Genomic DNA, 17,909 nt, shown 5'->3' with positions numbered 1-17,909 from the left:
ACTCCCTCAAATATATATATTTAACTAACTTAAAATAATCTAGCCAATTAAAGAAAATTGGCTAGATTATTGCCTAAATTGAAGCAGAGACCTAGAAATCAGATATGTCACTGGGAAGGAGAAAGATACACATTTGTTCATCCAACAACATCTCATCAAATTTTGTAGTTTGAAAATAACTTAGATTTCTTCAGTTAAAAGTATGCTCGAGACCAAGCAAGATAAGTTAGTTTTGGAATGGGAACTAATGGGGCAAACATAGTACAGAAGGCAGTGTTAGAGCATTTCAGCTTAATCAAACAAATTTCTGAAGTTCAGTCACTCAGCTGTATGCCAGGTCAAATCTATGAAGAGACAGGGATGAGAAATAGAAATTTGATTATGATTATCTTATTAACCATATATATATATATATATTATATATATATATATATATTCATATTCAAGATCTGTGTAGGTGTGTCAGGCAGTGTTTAATTGCAAAGAACTAAATTACTCTAGTTTAAGTAAGAAGTATTTTATTTTAAGTATTAAATGGTTTACAGAATTATTGAGTTAAATTACCAGACTCCAGGGTGATCTTGCAAAAGTAACTGTTAAAGCTAGTCAATAAGACTAAGACACCAGGAAGACACTGATGTCTTCTAAAAACAGGAATTCTCCAGCCCTAGTCTCACACTCTACTGCCATGGTTTGGAAGCCACCATGAACAAAATGGCACCACATTCAGGAAGCCTCTGTGATCTGGAAGCCTCTGCTATTACTGCCTGTTCCAGAATCCTGCCATGTTTGCTGTAATTTGCACCAATAAGATGGATGTCTTGTGCCTGGCTCCTTGACTCCCATAAAGCTAATGGTTAGACAATAAGCCATTCATTTTTGCTGCTACAGTCAGGCGGTGGAGGGGAAAGGAAAAATAATGTCTCCATTACTAAACTCATAGGCAAAAGAAACAGAATTTGTAGAAATTCACTCTCCATCTCATTTTTACTTTCAAATTCCAGGCATGGCATCTGACTGGTTAAGCCTAAAACATATTCAGAGCCCTAACTGCAAGGGAGTCTTGAAAGTATGATTTTTACCTTTGCATCTCTTAAGTCCAGGAAGACACTAGAATGAGGGTGAAATGGATGCTGAAAGCTAAAGTACCATATTCCTTTGGTTACTCAACATCCATATACATCCTTCTCCCCATTCAACAACTCCCCAAAAGCAACAACTGGCAATGACAATGCTCCATTGTGCAAATATCTCTTAAACAAATGAATATGTACCCACCATCTCCCTAAAAGGGAAAGCCAAGGAAATTTCCATTAGTCAGTCTGTCCATCTCCTGTAATGAACTACATTAGAAATTTACCTACCCACAACACTCTATCACAAGAAAGGAAGGGACCCAGGTTATTTAATATTTAGATATAAAACAGTATAAGGAAGAAAATATGGCTCTTACAGTCTTCATTTCATAAGGCTGCAGTTATAATTTGTAACTTTCTTCCCCCTCTACCCATTTCTTACACCCTTTGTCTTTAGCCATCATCTAGGCTGGTAGATGCATTTTAATATGGTACAGTGACTCAAATGTTTTTTTCCTGAGAGGTAGGAGCCTACAGTGACTTCCTACGGCCCCAAGGTACTGGTAGTCCTAGGCATGCTCCAGAATATCTCAAGTTCCAAACAAACTCCTCATTGCCCAAATTTTGTAGCATCAACCTTAGGTAAGCCAGAATCTGGAAAATGTGATGTTTGGTTTTCTAGCCTGCAGAGTAGAAAAAGCACTTGAAGGATGATGAAATGTATGCAGCAGTCCACTTCTTTCACCACAGTAATTAATTGGAGAAAGAAGAATCACTCTTCCATTATTTTTACCGCAGTAAATAAGTAGGGGTAAAAAAAACTACTTTCTTGTGCCTTTTTGCATGGTTAAATTCCAGTGTCCGAATAAGGTTAAGCTTTAGGTACACAGAGATAATTATTGAGTCTCATAAAGGGATCAAGATCTGTATGAGACCAGCCTCCAAGAGCTCATAACCAGGGAAGATCACCTCAATGCACAAACTGTGCTTTGACAAAGAGCTGTTCCCTTCTGCCGCCCTCCCATATCCTAGCAAAGCCATTTCTCTGCATTTAAACCATTCCAAATTATCATGAGTGTTCTGTCGTCTCTCCTCTGTTAAATCCATCCAGCTGTGTGATCCACCTTTGTGTGGGGCCCAGGAGGAAATATTTCTCATGCCTCTTTCTCAAATAATTCATTAAAAGCCCCATGGCTTTGAATGGGAACTGGTTCTGATGACCTATGAGAAAAGAACTTCTTCAATTTCTTTGAATGATTCTTCATACTACCAGGTTACAAGGTAGCACCTTTCATTGCTTTGCTAAGTTGCTGTAGTTTACACAGCTGCAAATCATGCAGTGGCCAAGATAGTGATTTTAGCCTCATTAGTAGAACCTGTTAATTGGATGATACAGGAGTGATTTCCCAGGGATGGGTTTGAGAAACATCCAAAGGGGGAAAAAACATCAACAATCATAAGCACAGAAGAAACTTTAAAATTAATCTTTCATGTTGACAGATTGGCTATAGGAAAGACATGGAACAAGAAGATGCAGCAGAAACCATCAAAACTAGGGGGAATGAGTCATCTATCATCCTGACAGGATTAGAAGGAAATACGTTATATCACTTCACAGTGAGAGCTTATAATGGAGCTGGATATGGGCCACCTAGCAGTGAAGTGAGTGCAACCACAAAGAAATCCCGTAAGTGACCTGGGCTTTTTGTTTGTTTCAGACAAAAGGGAAACATCTTTTAACATTTCTGAAAGCCATGTGAGGTACATAAAAAGCAGAGTTGAAGAGGAGTTTTGATTTATAGTCTTGCTTCATGCTTAGATCTGAATTCCAAAACTAGCTCAGAAAATTTTGTATTCATAGTAGATAAGGGTTATCTTCCTGTGAAACAAGGCTAAGCGATTTTGACACAGAAGGGAGATAAAAGGATTCAGGTTCAAAAACTCAGCAGAGTAGCTATTAAAATGACACTCCTGGAGCAAAACCTTCCTTCTCTGACTCTAGCTGGAAAGAAGCCTATGGTGCCAGTCAACTAGAAAAGACTGATGTACTCACAAGAAAAGACTGAACACAAGAAAAGACTGAAATACAAGGATTTAAGTGAATAAATGTATTTAAGACTCTTCATCCACTCACTTTTGCTTTTTATTTTGTAGCCCCCAGTCAAGCACCTAACAACCTCAGGTGGGAGCAGCAAGGCTCTCAGCTTTCTCTGGACTGGGAACCTGTCAGACCATTAGCCAACGAGTCTGAAGTCATGGGCTACAAGGTCAGTGTTTTTTCACTCTTTGGATAGACTCTCATCTAAAAAATTGCTAATGTGAGGATGTGTAATTTAAAAGGTGTATAAAGACCTATTAACATACCTATTTTTTTCTCAATCATTTTTCTACCTGTATCTTAGAAACAGCCTTCCTGCAGTGGGGAATCCAAGGCAATCAAAATCAGTTTCAGCTACACAAGGCACAAGAAGGGAATGGGTAGGAAAGACAACAATTTGAATACAGGGTAAAAATGGCTCATGAAACAGTGTCAGGACAAGCAGAACTTAGAGAGTCTTGACATTCTCTTCCCAAAGACAAACTGTCCTGGCAGATGGAAAAGACTGGACCACATAGTTTGAGTATAAAGACTTTCCATTAGCAAAGAAACACAAGAAGAAAAAATGCTAGCGTCAGCACAGGGGATAGGAAAGAGACCATGGAGAGAGACAGCAAGCTCCAAAATAGATACATTTCACATATGGTCATCCTGCTATGTGCCAGCAAGAGATCTGCAAATATAAAAATGTTTAGGCAGTTTGTTTTTGAAAAACAGCTTTGTCTCTGATTTTAAAATATGTGGTCAATATATTGAATTGGCTGAATTTCAAATTCTTCTTCCATAACATCAGATTCTATTTATTGTCTTAAACTCATACTGATTCATTAGTGGAATATTATTTATAGCAGATTTTTTTTTTAATTTCAATGATAATATTTGACTGAAAAGCATCATTTAGGTGGCTGTTCAACTATCAGAGATGGTAACACAGCACTTTGTATATAAAGTGCTAAAATTCTGAAGCTAAAAACTGAAAAAGTTATAAATGGAATATATTTTTAAGTTAGATAATTCCCATGAAGAATATCTTAAGGCACAAACTGTAGCAATTCTTACAGACTATGATTGGTATGGATCATAGACATCCTCACAATTAAACACTCACACTCAAATCTGTCCTAATCCACGTGGGTATTGAATTTGATCTTTGGGGGGAGGGCAGATGTGCCATCTTCTGTATCCTTCTCTTAGTCCTCTTCTTTCCACATCCTTCCCCTCATCCTCACAACTTGTATTCTAAGGAAAAGATACCCTTCAATGATTAAGGGTAGCAGTCTGGCCAGAAATGGTGATGGACCATCCGAGAATCAATCTAATGTCATTAGAACTCTAGCAAGCAATCTCCCAAACTGGAGAGGCAAATAGACGCAAGAAAGAGCTAGATAAAAGCATATGACTGCCTAGAAGAGCCATTTGGCTTCAGGCACCTTTCAGGTGAGAAAAGGAATACCATACCACATGGAGAATACATGAGCCTCGGCATAGGGCTCCCAGGTGGGATGACCCTCCTTGTTGCTCGCATTTGCCACTTCTACTTCTGTCATTGCTCACCTCTTTACATGTGACTGTCTCCCCAAGCTGTTTATATATGATTGAAAGCAAGGCCTCTGTCTTACTCATCTCTTTATCCCTAACATTTCTAGAGTGGATGAATAAATTAATTTTTGACCCAACTTGAGGTATTTTATGCAATTACTCACAAGTGTGTACTATCAGCTGTGTGTTTTTCCTATCCTGGCCTTCCCATGTGTTGTGGTGGAATGGGAAAAGAGAACCGGCTTCTGAGTCAGACAGACTTGAGTTCAAATCCCAATTGTGTAACTTTGAGCTAGTTGTTTAACTTGAGTTTCATTTTAACTTCAAAAAAATGCAAAAATAATGATAACATATTATACAGATTATTTTAAGGATTAAGTAAGATAATTTGTGTAAAATGCTTAGCACATAAGAAGTGCTCATTGAAAAACAGCTACTGTCTTTCTTATTGTTATTGGAAGAATTCCACCTAGTAAGGTGGAATTTTTAAATATTTTAACAGAAGAAACTGATCTTTAAAAGTTGCCTGCCAGTTCTGTCTCAATGAAGACAGCACAAGTCACCTGGAATACATTGTTGTGGAGGGGGTAATCACTAACATGGTCCATCTTAGTTGTATAAATAATGACAAGTAGGTACATGTTGACAGAGGATTTTTTTCTTTTATTTCCTTGAAATGGTCTCACCTCCTTATGTCCCTGAGAAGGAAAATCTAGTTCCTAAGAAAGGACTCTGCTGATAACAAATGGAGTGAGACCTCAAAGCCTGTTCTTTTGTAACTAAACCTTATTAGAACTTCTGATGTATGGGCTAATCCCCAGTTAGAGACCTACTGGCAGGAATGACACAAAGTGCCCTGTGAGGGAAAGGGGACTTCAGATTGATGGTTGAGGCTTAACATAGAGCCTGGAATCTCCTGGGAAGGTCTGGTTTTCACAGGGCAGGTGATTAACCATGAAAGCTTCTATTGACACAGGCATAATGGTACAGGAATATGATTAGGAACAGTAGCTGTGAATATTTACTAAAGAGATGGAACCCAAAGGACGCAAGCTTGGAGCCCCCTTTTCTAAGTATGAGTTGGAGGAGAACTACTGCAGCCTTAGGCAAGGATCTGCATGCAATGAAAGAGCTGTACCTTCTGGAGGGAGGTTCACACAAATATGGAGTGGCTACTATGGTACTCAGAGGGAGAAGATTTTGATTCCTACTACATCCCCAAAAAACTACTGCCAGACCAAGAGTGGCACCACTCTTAAGAGCCCCATCTTTTTAAACATAATTGTGTGTGGCTGTCACAAAAAAAATTAACAAAATTAGGGACATGTCAACACACTAATTTTTTCTCTTTCCATGAGGTAATTTGAGGTAAGCTTGCTGTATTAAGACTAAGTTTGCCTCTTGAGATTCTTGGAAAATTTGCAGTAGAGGATTTCCTGCTAATCAGGGCAAGAGAGAACTTCCACAATTAATTGCAATATCAAAAGGAAAGTAAATTTATTTTAACTTTTTGTCCTGGCCAAGTTACTTTGCTTGTAAAATCAAAAGATATCACTAGAAATATACATGGTATGTAAATTTGAAGCTGGAAACTAGGAGTTAATGCCTGAGGTTTAAAGTGCAGGGATTGTATATTCCATGTTTTATATCAAGTCCAGTTTAAGATGGATGAATTAAGAAAACGTCCTCACTTAGAAATTTTCCAGATTGTGAAAATGATTAAATGTGATAAATATGGGGCTTCCCTGGTGGCGCAGTGGTTGAGAGTCCGCCTGCCGATGCAGGGGACACGGGTTCGTGCCCCGGTCAGGGAAGATCCCACATGCCGCGGAGCGGCTGGGCCCGTGAGCCATGGCCGCTGAGCCTGCGCGTCCGGAGCCTGTCCTCCGCAACGGGAGAGGCCACAACAGTGAGAGGCCCGCGTAACGCATAAAAAAAAAAAAAAAAAAAAAAAAAAAAAAAAAAAAAAATGTGATAAATATGGAGAAAAATGGATTTGTTCCATAGGCTTGATCCATAAATAATCCATTAAACTATTCCTTTTTATAGTTAAGATATTATATACTAGATGCAATTTATTCTCAAAAAAATAAACCACAAAAAAAAAAAATAAGATAATAAGATAAAACAGCAGAGCTTGGAATTAGACCAACCCATTTTCTAAGGAAGCATGAATCTTACTCCTTTACTTGATTCCACAGATTGAGGTGTCAGCAACATACATAAGGACAAGATATTACCAGAGAAAGGTACAATAACAAAGGAAATTTGGTTCAAAGGTGTTAAGAGAAAAAGAAGGTCTCCCCACCACAACATCTTATCAGGGACTTCAAAAGTGACCAAGATTATAGTGAAAGAATGATGGAATTGAACCATATATGACAGTGTCACAGGAAACACATTAAAATTGAATCTATTCAGATAAATAGAATTCGCTAGTACTGAAATTTCTCACTGCTCTTTGAGACTGTCCAAGAGAACTTGGACTTCTTGGGATTTTGTTTAAGAACTCCAGATTTAAAAGTAATACTTTTAAGATATCACAGCTTCTATTAATAAGCAAGAGGAATAGAAGCATGAAGAACAAGAAAAATGCTGGAAAATAATTGTCATTTGTAGACATGGCTACAAATTATTTCCACTCAAACAAAATAGCTTCCCACCTAAAAATATGAGTCAAATTTGGGAGTTTATTTAGCATATTCATCACTTCTTCAGGTCATTTTAATATTTGACTTTATTTTACATTTCCCAATTCAGATTAGCTGCATATTTTCTTTATATATATATATATATATATATATATATATATATATATAAAATCAGGAAAGTGGAACAAAAACTTCAAAGAAATTTCCTAATTTAACTTATTTTTCCCAAATAAGTATTTTTAAATGAAGAAAACTTTGTTTTTATGACTCCACTAGCTTGGGGTCTGAATCTAGAATCCTTACTAATTTTGGCACATGTTATGTCTGTTACTACCACTTCCAAAGAAATGCCAATAACAAAACTAAAGTATATTTAGCCATAATTCTCCTTAATGATCTTGAGAATGGAGAATTTTTTTTCTTTGTACTGTGAAAGAAACTTACCAAGATTATAAAGTAAAACAGCCATCTTATCCCCACCTTATTCTCCTTATACAGACTTAAACTTAAGTGAAAGAGAAAATAAATGCTAAATATCCAGGGGCTATGCTTTCCCTTGTGCAAATATCCCCTTCCCCACCAAGACAGACTTCTGTCCATTCAGAAGACAAAAGCACTCAGGGAATTCAGGATAAGGGCTTCAGGCTACATATCAAGAAAACAGGGTCTCATTTTTCTGTCTATATCTAGAAATATCCTTTCCTGGATATACGACCTCTTCACCATACATCTTCTCCCTCACCTCTACTTTCTGGTATTTATAGAGCTAGGGAGAGTATGGGGAAAATCAGGCTCAAAGCTTACTAGTTGTTATATGATCCATCAATATAGACAGAAATTTTTGTTTGTTTATTCCATTTAGATATCAATTAGGGCCTGCCAGACTCCTGAGATATAGGTACACTTGAACTGAAATTGTATTCCACAGCCTGTGGAACTTTGAAGTCCATCCCTATATTTCTCCAGCTTCTCAGGGAGCCTAAGGTCTGTGCCTATTCTGGTCTCCTTGATTTCTTGTATCTTACAGCTGTTACTTTATCTTATATTTACTCCAAATATGGGACTCAGCCTCTTTCCTGTGATCCCTACAAGTTAAAAAGACCCATATATAATGGTTTATACCATCATTTCTATATTTGATTATGCTTATATGTTTTCATCATAAAATATTTTCTAAAGATTAAAACAGAAATGGCTTGTATAATGTCAAGTATATACATATACAAGGAAGACTTTGTGGAAATGTCAGTGGGAGATAGAGTGAAAGGCACAGCATACAAACAAACATCTGAAAATTGCCATAGGAATTCCTGTTCTTAAAAGTCCTTGGAGTCACCCTACAGCTTGTGGCTTCTCACTGGTACTTGAGCCTCCCACCTTATTTTCACCTAGATTCTACTATCTTGCTGATTCCTCCTCATCCACCCATTGCCACTGGGGTTTTGGATTCCTCACCCACTTTTGTAAAGAACAATTGTACCCAAGATGCCAAGCAAGTGAATAGCCCTTCCATTTAATAGGATCCATCCTTCCAATGACACTTGTGGGTGAAACTAGCAAAAATTTATTCTGCTATATTTTTAGGCACACTCACACCATTATTGTTACTATCAGACATGTAAACTAGCCATTTCTAGATCATGCCTTTGAGAATAACAGGACTGCACTAAATTTTTGTTTAGGATCATCTCTTTGGCTAAGTTTTTTAAGTAGAATTTGAGAATAGTCTTGACAATAGACAATTTTCTTTATGCCTAGAAATAGCCATCATTGCAACTTCCAATTTATAAATGTCCAGATTCTCAAAGTCCTCCCTGGTCTTCTTACTGTCAATAACTATTTCTGACATGTCTTGATAACTCCTTAACCTTCTCATATTTCTCATTCGTAGTCATGTCTTCTAAATCAGTACTTTAAAATGAGCAAAGATTCTCTAAATCACGCAAGACTAACCATTAATTTAATGTATCTTTTCACTTAGTATACCTGCTTATTGACTCATAGCACTACATCTCCCTGGATGTATTGTTTAAAGCCACATTTAATCTCAAACTTCTTTTGCTACCATTAACTGATATTTTCCTGCCTTTACCTTTGTTCCTAAATCTCAACTGATCCACACATTTTTCTTCAACTCTGGATTTTACAGCCACATTAGATATGCGTTATTGACTACATTTTTCTTTGTCATAAGAATTGTAATTTATTGAACCATAATAACAACGTCCTCTAAAATAGTCACTCCCCTGCCAATCCTCACCAATTTACATACTTTTTCGTTGCCATAATTTTGCTTTCTAATTACCTCATGTGGATGAACAGAATTCTAATTCAGTATGCTGCTACAGTCAAAATGAGAGGCATAAATTCTGATACAATTTTCATTTTTTAAAGCCAAAAGAATGTGCAATAGTCATCCTCCTAGAAATGTTTCTGATTCCCAAATCTGTAACACTCTGTACATGGCTATAGCAGCAAATATGTTTCCTACTGCAGCACATAGCACACTCAATTGCACTGTTTATCTGTCTCCACTGTTAGACTGTAAGTGCCATGAGGGGACCATATAGTCCCCTCATGAATCTGATGAATCTCCAGTATATAGCACTGTGCCTAACTCACATGAGATACCCAGTAAAATATTTGATGTTGCTCTTGCCACTTCCCAACTATGTTAAACCTATGACATCCTTCCCTATAAGAATTTCAGTAGATAGAATTATTGCACATATTTTATACTTTTACAGAGAATTTACTTCTCTCCCAAGACTCCGAAGTAAATTTAAATCCATGAAAGATAAAGTAAATGGAGGCAGCATACTTTACCAGAATGCAGAAAGGAGGATCAAGTACGGGCATGCTTCAATATATGAAATATTACTTTTCTAAAGTATTTTTTTCTTGTATGTAGGTTAGTTCAAGTTCAAAACACTTTTTTTTTTTTTTTTTTTTTTTGCGGTACGGGCCTCTCACCACCGCGGAGCACAGGCTCCGGACGCGCAGGCCCAGTGGCCATGGCTCACGGGCCCAGCCGCTCCGGGCACATGGGATCCTCCCAGACCGGGGCACGAACCTGTGTCCCCTGCATGGGCAGGCAGACTCTCAACCACTGCGCCACCAGGGAAGCCCAAAACACATTTTTAATAAACAAAAAGTATTATAAATTTTTGTCTAGTCTCCCAAGGAAGTTCATCTTTTATGATGCAAATGAAATACTGACCATTGACAAGGAAAAATAATAGCAACAGAAAAAGTCGCTTTCTCTTATTCAACTTACCAGGTCCTGTGCTAGGCGTTTTACATGCATTTTCCTAACAAAACCATGAAATAGGTGTTATTATCTGTACTATACAGTACAGGCACTTCAGATTTAGAAAGGTTAGTAACTTGCTCAAATTTGCTCAGACAGGAATGTGTAGGAGATTGTTTTTTGTTTTGTTCTGTAGGAGATTGTTTTGAATCCAGATCTGTGAGACTGCAAAGCCACTGTTCTCTCCATTATGCAAAGCAATCATAATACTCACAATTATGATAAAAGCACTAAAACAATGAAACAATGCAAATGCATTTAAAATCTTAACTGCTGCTACTTGACCATTATACACACACACACACACACACACACACACACACACACACACACACACACAAAGTTTATTGGGGGCAAATGAGTAGAAACAGTATAATACAGTGAAACACCTCTGAACTGATCATCTGAATACTAATCTTCCAATGCAGTTTCTTCTACAGCTAGCCGTATGATCTTGTATAAATCATATAATCTCTATGACATTAGTTTTCTGACCTGTAAACACAGGATAATTCTGTGTCCTAATCTGTAGTTATAAAACTCTGTTTGCCATGAATACATGTTCAATTCTAGTACCATGGACAGATGTCAAAAAACACTTAACTTGGCTACCCAATATATCCAAATGCCAATTTACCAAAAGGCAAACACAAAAGTAAAAATAAAAATACTCAATATAATTTTAAGCTTTCAGCTATCTTCTATGTTGTTAAGGATTTATTATTGATGTATTTAACAAATTTTCTGATTACTCCTTTCAAATGATTTGAAGATGACAGCTTTGAGTACTCCCTCAGAATGCTATTCATTTCAAGAACCAGGAATAACAGACTTTCAATGATCTGCCCCCTCACTACCTACTTCTCTAGCCTCAATTTCTCACTATTCCCAAATGTCTTCTAATGCTATTGCTTTCTTATTGCTTAGATGTATTTTTAATCTTCTCTTATCTCTTTGTAGACTTTTTTTCCTGCCTTTTCCAACTGGTGAACTCTACTTATCTTTAAATATTTAACTCAGCATCACCTTCTCCTAAAAACCTTCCTTAAACCACCAGACAGAATTAAACTCTCTTTTGTATTCCCATAGCCCCTTATGTATATTCCATTGCTGCATATAACACATACATTGCATTTACTTACATATCTGTCTAAGCTGTAAGCTCCCTGTACCTAGCTCAGAATGTGACATACAGAAGGCAGTCAATAAACATTTGAAATCCTTGATTGAATATCAAATGTTTAAACATCTGATATTGTTCCCAGGTATTTTATAGGCAAGAGGGTCACAGCAACAGTCAAATTATTGAAACACAGAAACCTCAAGCAGTAGTCCCACTCCCTGATGCTGGAGTCTATATTATTGAAGTTCGAGCATGCAGTGAAGGAGGGGATGGAACCGCTAGCTCCCAAATCAGGGTCTCATCATATTCAGGTAAGTTTTGACACAATAGGCTTAATTTGATAACCACTAACAATATTAAGATGATGTAAAACTCATCAAAATTAACACGATGGACTGCATAATTCAGAGACTTTGAAGTTTCTCTTATTTTACTCTGATTTGCTATATGATCCTCCAATTAATACAAACCATGGCAGCCCACTCACAACTGTGGAATTTCTACAAATCTAGAAAAGAGTTAACATTTTCATTAAAATATTTTTATTTGTGAAATTCCCCTGTCTATCCTGATCTCAAGTATTGTCTTGCTGGTCATTTGTGCTTTTCAATATTGCTTTTAACCAGTATTTTACTAATTTAATATATTATACCCATTTCTCTATTGTCATGATTGCCTTTATCATTAGATAATGGAAAGTGAGGGACAGGAAAGTTTAAAGGGAATGCTTTTTAAATTAAAATTTGATTGTGTTTATTGATTTCAAAATAAATTATAAATTTCATTGAATATCTTTGTTTTGGGTTTTTTTTTCTTTTTCCAGCTTTATTGAAATATAATTGAGATATAGCATTGTATAAGTTTAAGGTGTACAACAGTTGATTTGATACACTTGTATATTGCAAATATGTACACAGATTTATTGCAAAAATATAGCTAATACCTCCATCACATCATATAACTGCTATTTCTTTTTTGTAGTGAGAACATTTAAAATCTACATTCTTAACAACTTTCAAGTATATATTACAGTTTTGTTAATTACAATCACTATGCTATATATTAGATCTCTAGAACTTATTTGAGCATCATTGTTATTATTAGCAATATTAATAATTTCTAGCTTTGACTGAGCCCTTGCTATATGTAAGGCACGGTCATAAGTGCTTTACTTACATCATCTTATTTAATCCTCTTAACAATCTATGAGGTAGGTTGCATTATTCTTGTTTTACAGAGAAAATTTAAGTAACTTGCCTAAGATCACACTATTACTAAGTAGAAGAACCAGGATTCAACCCCATTGCCATCATTATTACACCAGCAAGAGAAAACTGATTAAAGAAAGGGAGATTTTTACAAATTCAGAAGAAAGTAGTCATTTCATTGAGATAGTCAAAAAAGAAAGGAAAAGATTTCATTAAACAAATGTCTCATTGAGAAAATATTGGGCAATTTTTATTAAGGCCTTGTATAAAAATGTTTAATGTACATTTAATTAATAGGTAATTATGAATATTATTTATTGAGCAGTCATTCTCAAGCAGAAGCATCAACCTAAAGGGAAGTATCCAATGATATTCTGTAGAGCTCTGAATGTGGCTTTATTATATTCAATGTATTGCTCAACTTAGGTTAAGACCAGAGGCATTTCTTATGATTGTTATTTGATGCCACAAAGTGAGATAGAAGGAAAACATAGTGGAGAAAATAATATGATAGACTGAAACTTTGAGGAAAAGCTGTTGCCATAATACTTGGTAAGTAAATTCTTGCATAAAAATATAAGATGAGATAAAGGACATTATTGGGACAATTGATAAATTTGAATAATGTCTGTAAATTAGATAATATTATATCAACATTAATTTCCTGTTTTTAAAAATTGTACTGTGGTATACAAGAAAATGTCTTATGTTTAGGATCTGCACATTAAAGTATTTAGGGGTAAAGGTACATCATGTCTTCAACTTACTTTCAAATGTTTCAGGAAATAAACGTATGTATTTATAGGGAGAATAATAGAGCAAGAAGATAAAACATAAACATTTAAGGAATCTGGATGAATTCTTTATTTTATTCTCACTACTTTTTGTGCATCTAAAATTATTTAAAAATGAATATTTAAAAATAAAAATCACACGATACAGAAAATCTGACTTTTTCAGAAATTCAGGTGAAAAGACCTGAGAACTTAAATACATTGTGGCCACACAATATTTAATACACTTTATGATTTATTTATAAAATTATAGTTTCAAGAGCAAGAAAGGTAATAATGTCTCTACACTGATTCATTCACAATTGAAATGTTCAGATTTTCAAGAGCACATTGAAGAACTAATGATTATTTCTGAAAAGTGAAAAAGATGACAACTCTCTGCCTGCTTGATAAGTCTTAAATTTCTAATAACAACAATACAAAGAGCATTTACTGCACTCTGGTCATGTTCTTTGTATTGTGCTAGCTGTTTTCTATATGTCATTTTATTTTATTCTCCTAGCAAACTTATGAGTTAAGTATTTTATTATTCTCTGACTCTCCAAAATTCCTTTCAACTGTAACAAAATCAGATTCTAAAGTATCATCCAAATAATATCACCCCCAAGATTGAAAGTACTTACAAACACCTTGATTCTCCCATTTATATTTTAATTAACTTGTAACTTCTATTCCATAAAAAAAAATGTATCAACTTTCATGTTTTAGTTAATAAAACACTTTGGCCAGTACAACCCATTTCCTGAGTTTTAATGAAGTGAAATCTCATGGTATTTTCTTAGACCGATAAAACATGAGCAACGATTGATTTCCTTCTTATCTTTTTCCAAAAACCAAAAGCCTAAGAAGTTGAATGACCTGCTCAAGTGAAATAGTTAGTTTTATATCTGGGACTAGAACTTAGTCCAATGTTTGTTGTTGTTTGTGTTTTGTTTTGTTTTGTTTTGCTATGCTGAAATAGCTTATTTTTGCTTTGTGGATTCTATGTGGAATTTGAGATATAGATCCTACTTAGCATTATGAAAGTGAGGGGTTTTTTGTAAAAATGTAATGTAAGTTGACTTAACAAGGATGCAGCCACTCTCAAATAAACAGAAAGAATGTTTTCACAGTCACTTATTAAGCATGCACATATCACTCCAGTGAGGCTTTGTCATCATGCCTTTCTTATAGCTCACGTGTGGCCATGCACTTCACAATGACCCCATTTTGTACAAGTTGAAATATATGTAACACTCCCCAATATGTTGAATAATAGCTTTTATTAGTGCCTTAGCTGTAACAGTTTTCAAAGGAAAGAAGATTGCTGCTTTTAGAGTGTGTATATGTTTAGTTTATCAAACAAAAGTTTCTTCAGCTCTTAAAGAAGCATCTGAAAAATAAATTTAGACTCTATCCTGTAACAAAAATCACACCCAGAATCCTGTTACACTCAGTTTGGTCAGAGAGGATAACATGACAGAAGAATAATTCCAAAAATCAATTCATGCATTTTATTATTAGTCTATCATGGTTTTAATCAAGGCCAATCATTGTTTTAATAGAGACAACATATAAGAGCATCTCTTTCCACTAAAACCTAGCTCAATGACTCTAAACAAGTTTCTATAATCTTTTTAAGCCCTGGTACCATCTGCAACACCAGGATAAATATTAGCACTTACTACATAGGAATGTTGTGAAGATCAAATTAAATAACATGTATGAAGGGCTTTGTACAGTACTTGGCATATAATAAGCCTTCATTAAATATCAATCATGATGATGATACTTCCAAAGACCTCTGGCTTGAAGAAACATTCCTGAAGTTAGGTCTAAGGATCGTACTTAGCTTGTGAATTTATGGAGCTATCAAAACTTCTTCAGACTAATACATTCAAATCAGTGAGTTTAATCAAGCAACCATCCTAATACATTAACTGTATACAATGCTTTTGTCTCAAGAAGGAAGAACTTCTCCTGAGTAGAGGTAAGATTAATGAAAGATGCCTTTTCTTTGCCAAGTTTGGCATGAGAACCTATAATTTAAACCTGCTCAATTGAAACAGTCAAATCAATCAAGGACCCATAAGTAAATTAAATAAATTAATATTTTATTACTAAATTTAAAAATTTACTTAAAAAATAAAAAAAATAAATTATGAATTCTTGTTGCCACAAACTTTTGCTAATTATTTTTACTCCATTTCCTGAACTGTGCACTATAGAAATTATTTTATTTTCATACGTGGAATTTGGGATATTTTCCATCAGTGCATCATGTTGAAAATTATACTGAATCTCCTGATGAGGTGTATTTGTTTGACATGACACAGCCTTTTTAACACAATATTCCATATACACTTCTGCCCTCCATATACCTCTTGAGAACCCCAGATAATATCTTGTTTCATAAGCACAAGGAACGCTGTCATCAGAAAGAGGATTGATGTTGCATTCATTTATCTTAACACACCTAAAACAACTCTTTTCTAGCTCAGGCAAAACCAAAATAATTTTGTCCATATAATGCTTCTCTTTTCCACAGGTGGGAAAATCACTAGTGCTCAGTCAACCCTCCACACTCTTTCCACGTCCTCGTCATCAGTAACGTTGCTTTTGGCATTGATGATTCCTTCAACCTCTTGGTGAAAACTACAGACTTAATTTGCTTTTCTTTGCTTTAGCTTGATAACAGCAGTGAATAGAGTGTAATGTAAGTGGAGACCCAGGACCTTGAGATAAGCGTAAAAACTTGGAACTACACATGTTGCACTTAGAGGAGGTTGGGGGGAATATTACTTATCCGTCAGGTTTCTCTTTGGTTTTTGTAAATGGAGAGGACAGTTATTGGTCCAATAAAAATATGCAGATTGTACGTAATAAATTTTGTAAGCAAAGGTAATTTCTGTCAAATGTATTCTTTACTTTTTTAGTATGTTGGAATTTGACTTTATATCTGATGACCCTGAGTGTGTGCCATCCATTTGTTAAGCAAGTGGTCTCTAGCAGATCTGTTTCAAACACAAATACAAAACTAAGAATGAAAAATTTGCTTAAGACTCCAAGTCTACTGTTCTTCATTTTTCCTTTGGCTGACTATTCCAATTGACAAAGCAGCAGGAGATATAAAAAAAAATACTTCAACTGTGTGGTCCATTATAGGATAAGTACACAAAAATTTTCTCAGAAAATATTGTATGATTGTATCATGAAATAGCAAAATTTGTCAATATGCTATTCTATATGCATCCCTAGAGCAAGTTATTAGGATAGGGAATAAGCCATTTACATTAGTGCAAGGTAAATAGAAAGTGAGTCCAAATGAACTGAAGTGCTATTGTTTTTCATCAAGTACTATGTTATCTAGCTGCAAATATAGTAAATGTTTATTTTTAATAACAAAATATAAAGTCACAAAAAATATATATATGATCACTAAAAGCTGAAGATACTGACATGCTGCTAAGGGTGCTAGCTTGAAAATGAAATGAATATGGGACACAGCTTCCCCATTTCCCCACCTACTGCCAAAAAAGGTGTTGAATTAGGCCCAAGGTTTTCTTCTAACTGCAAATAATTTTAAGGACAATGAAAATCTGTTCTGCAAGTAATTTTGCATAGAGATAGTCTATGGATTAAAATGGTTCAAGCATAAAAAATGTTGATTTTTTTAAAGAGTTCCATGCATCACATGCCATTAATAAAATCTTACCAACTATTAAAATAAAGAGGACCTCTTGGATAAATTGATTTTTTTTTAATTAATCAGTGTGTGGAAACATGGCCTCAATACAGGGGATCAGCTAGTCCATCTAGCCATACACTGCTTAGGAGGTAATACCCATTTGCTCTTTGAGGACTCAACTTGAACCTAAGTGATCCTAGATAGTTGTCGGAAAGTGAGGTGAAAGTTTTCTATGTGATATTTTACAGATATTCTAACCAGTATGAGAACATGCCAGAGTTCACATTAGACCCAAGAAGATTCCTGAAGGGATAGTTATTACAAAGCCATATGCCAAAAAATAGCCTGGAGAAACTACCATTTTACAGGTGTTGTTAATATGAGAACAAAAGGTAGATTCTTTTCTTTTCCTTTATAAAATCTAAACCTGCTAATTCTATTCA

The 17,909-nt window shown here is 35.4% G+C and overlaps 1 protein-coding gene across 1 annotated transcript in view; it reads left to right on the top strand.

Annotated features, from left to right (window-relative positions):
• Positions 1-16,683, top strand: part of CNTN5 (contactin 5) — a 1,462,970-nt gene extending 1,446,287 nt beyond the window's left edge. Inside the window, exons 22-25 of the mRNA XM_032640142.1 lie at positions 2,577-2,763; positions 3,231-3,343; positions 11,940-12,108; positions 16,327-16,683. Of these exons, the coding sequence (XP_032496033.1) occupies positions 2,577-2,763; positions 3,231-3,343; positions 11,940-12,108; positions 16,327-16,430 (573 nt within the window). The 3' untranslated portion in view covers positions 16,431-16,683. The remainder of the gene's footprint in view (positions 1-2,576; positions 2,764-3,230; positions 3,344-11,939; positions 12,109-16,326) is intronic.
• The last annotated feature ends 1,226 nt before the right edge of the window (positions 16,684-17,909 follow it).

The sequence above is a fragment of the Phocoena sinus genome, chromosome 8 (genome assembly GCF_008692025.1).
Source record: "Phocoena sinus isolate mPhoSin1 chromosome 8, mPhoSin1.pri, whole genome shotgun sequence".
Taxonomy (NCBI): Eukaryota; Metazoa; Chordata; class Mammalia; order Artiodactyla; family Phocoenidae; genus Phocoena; species Phocoena sinus.
The sequence above is the reverse complement of the archived record's forward strand: the minus strand, read 5'-3'. Positions and strand labels throughout refer to the sequence as shown.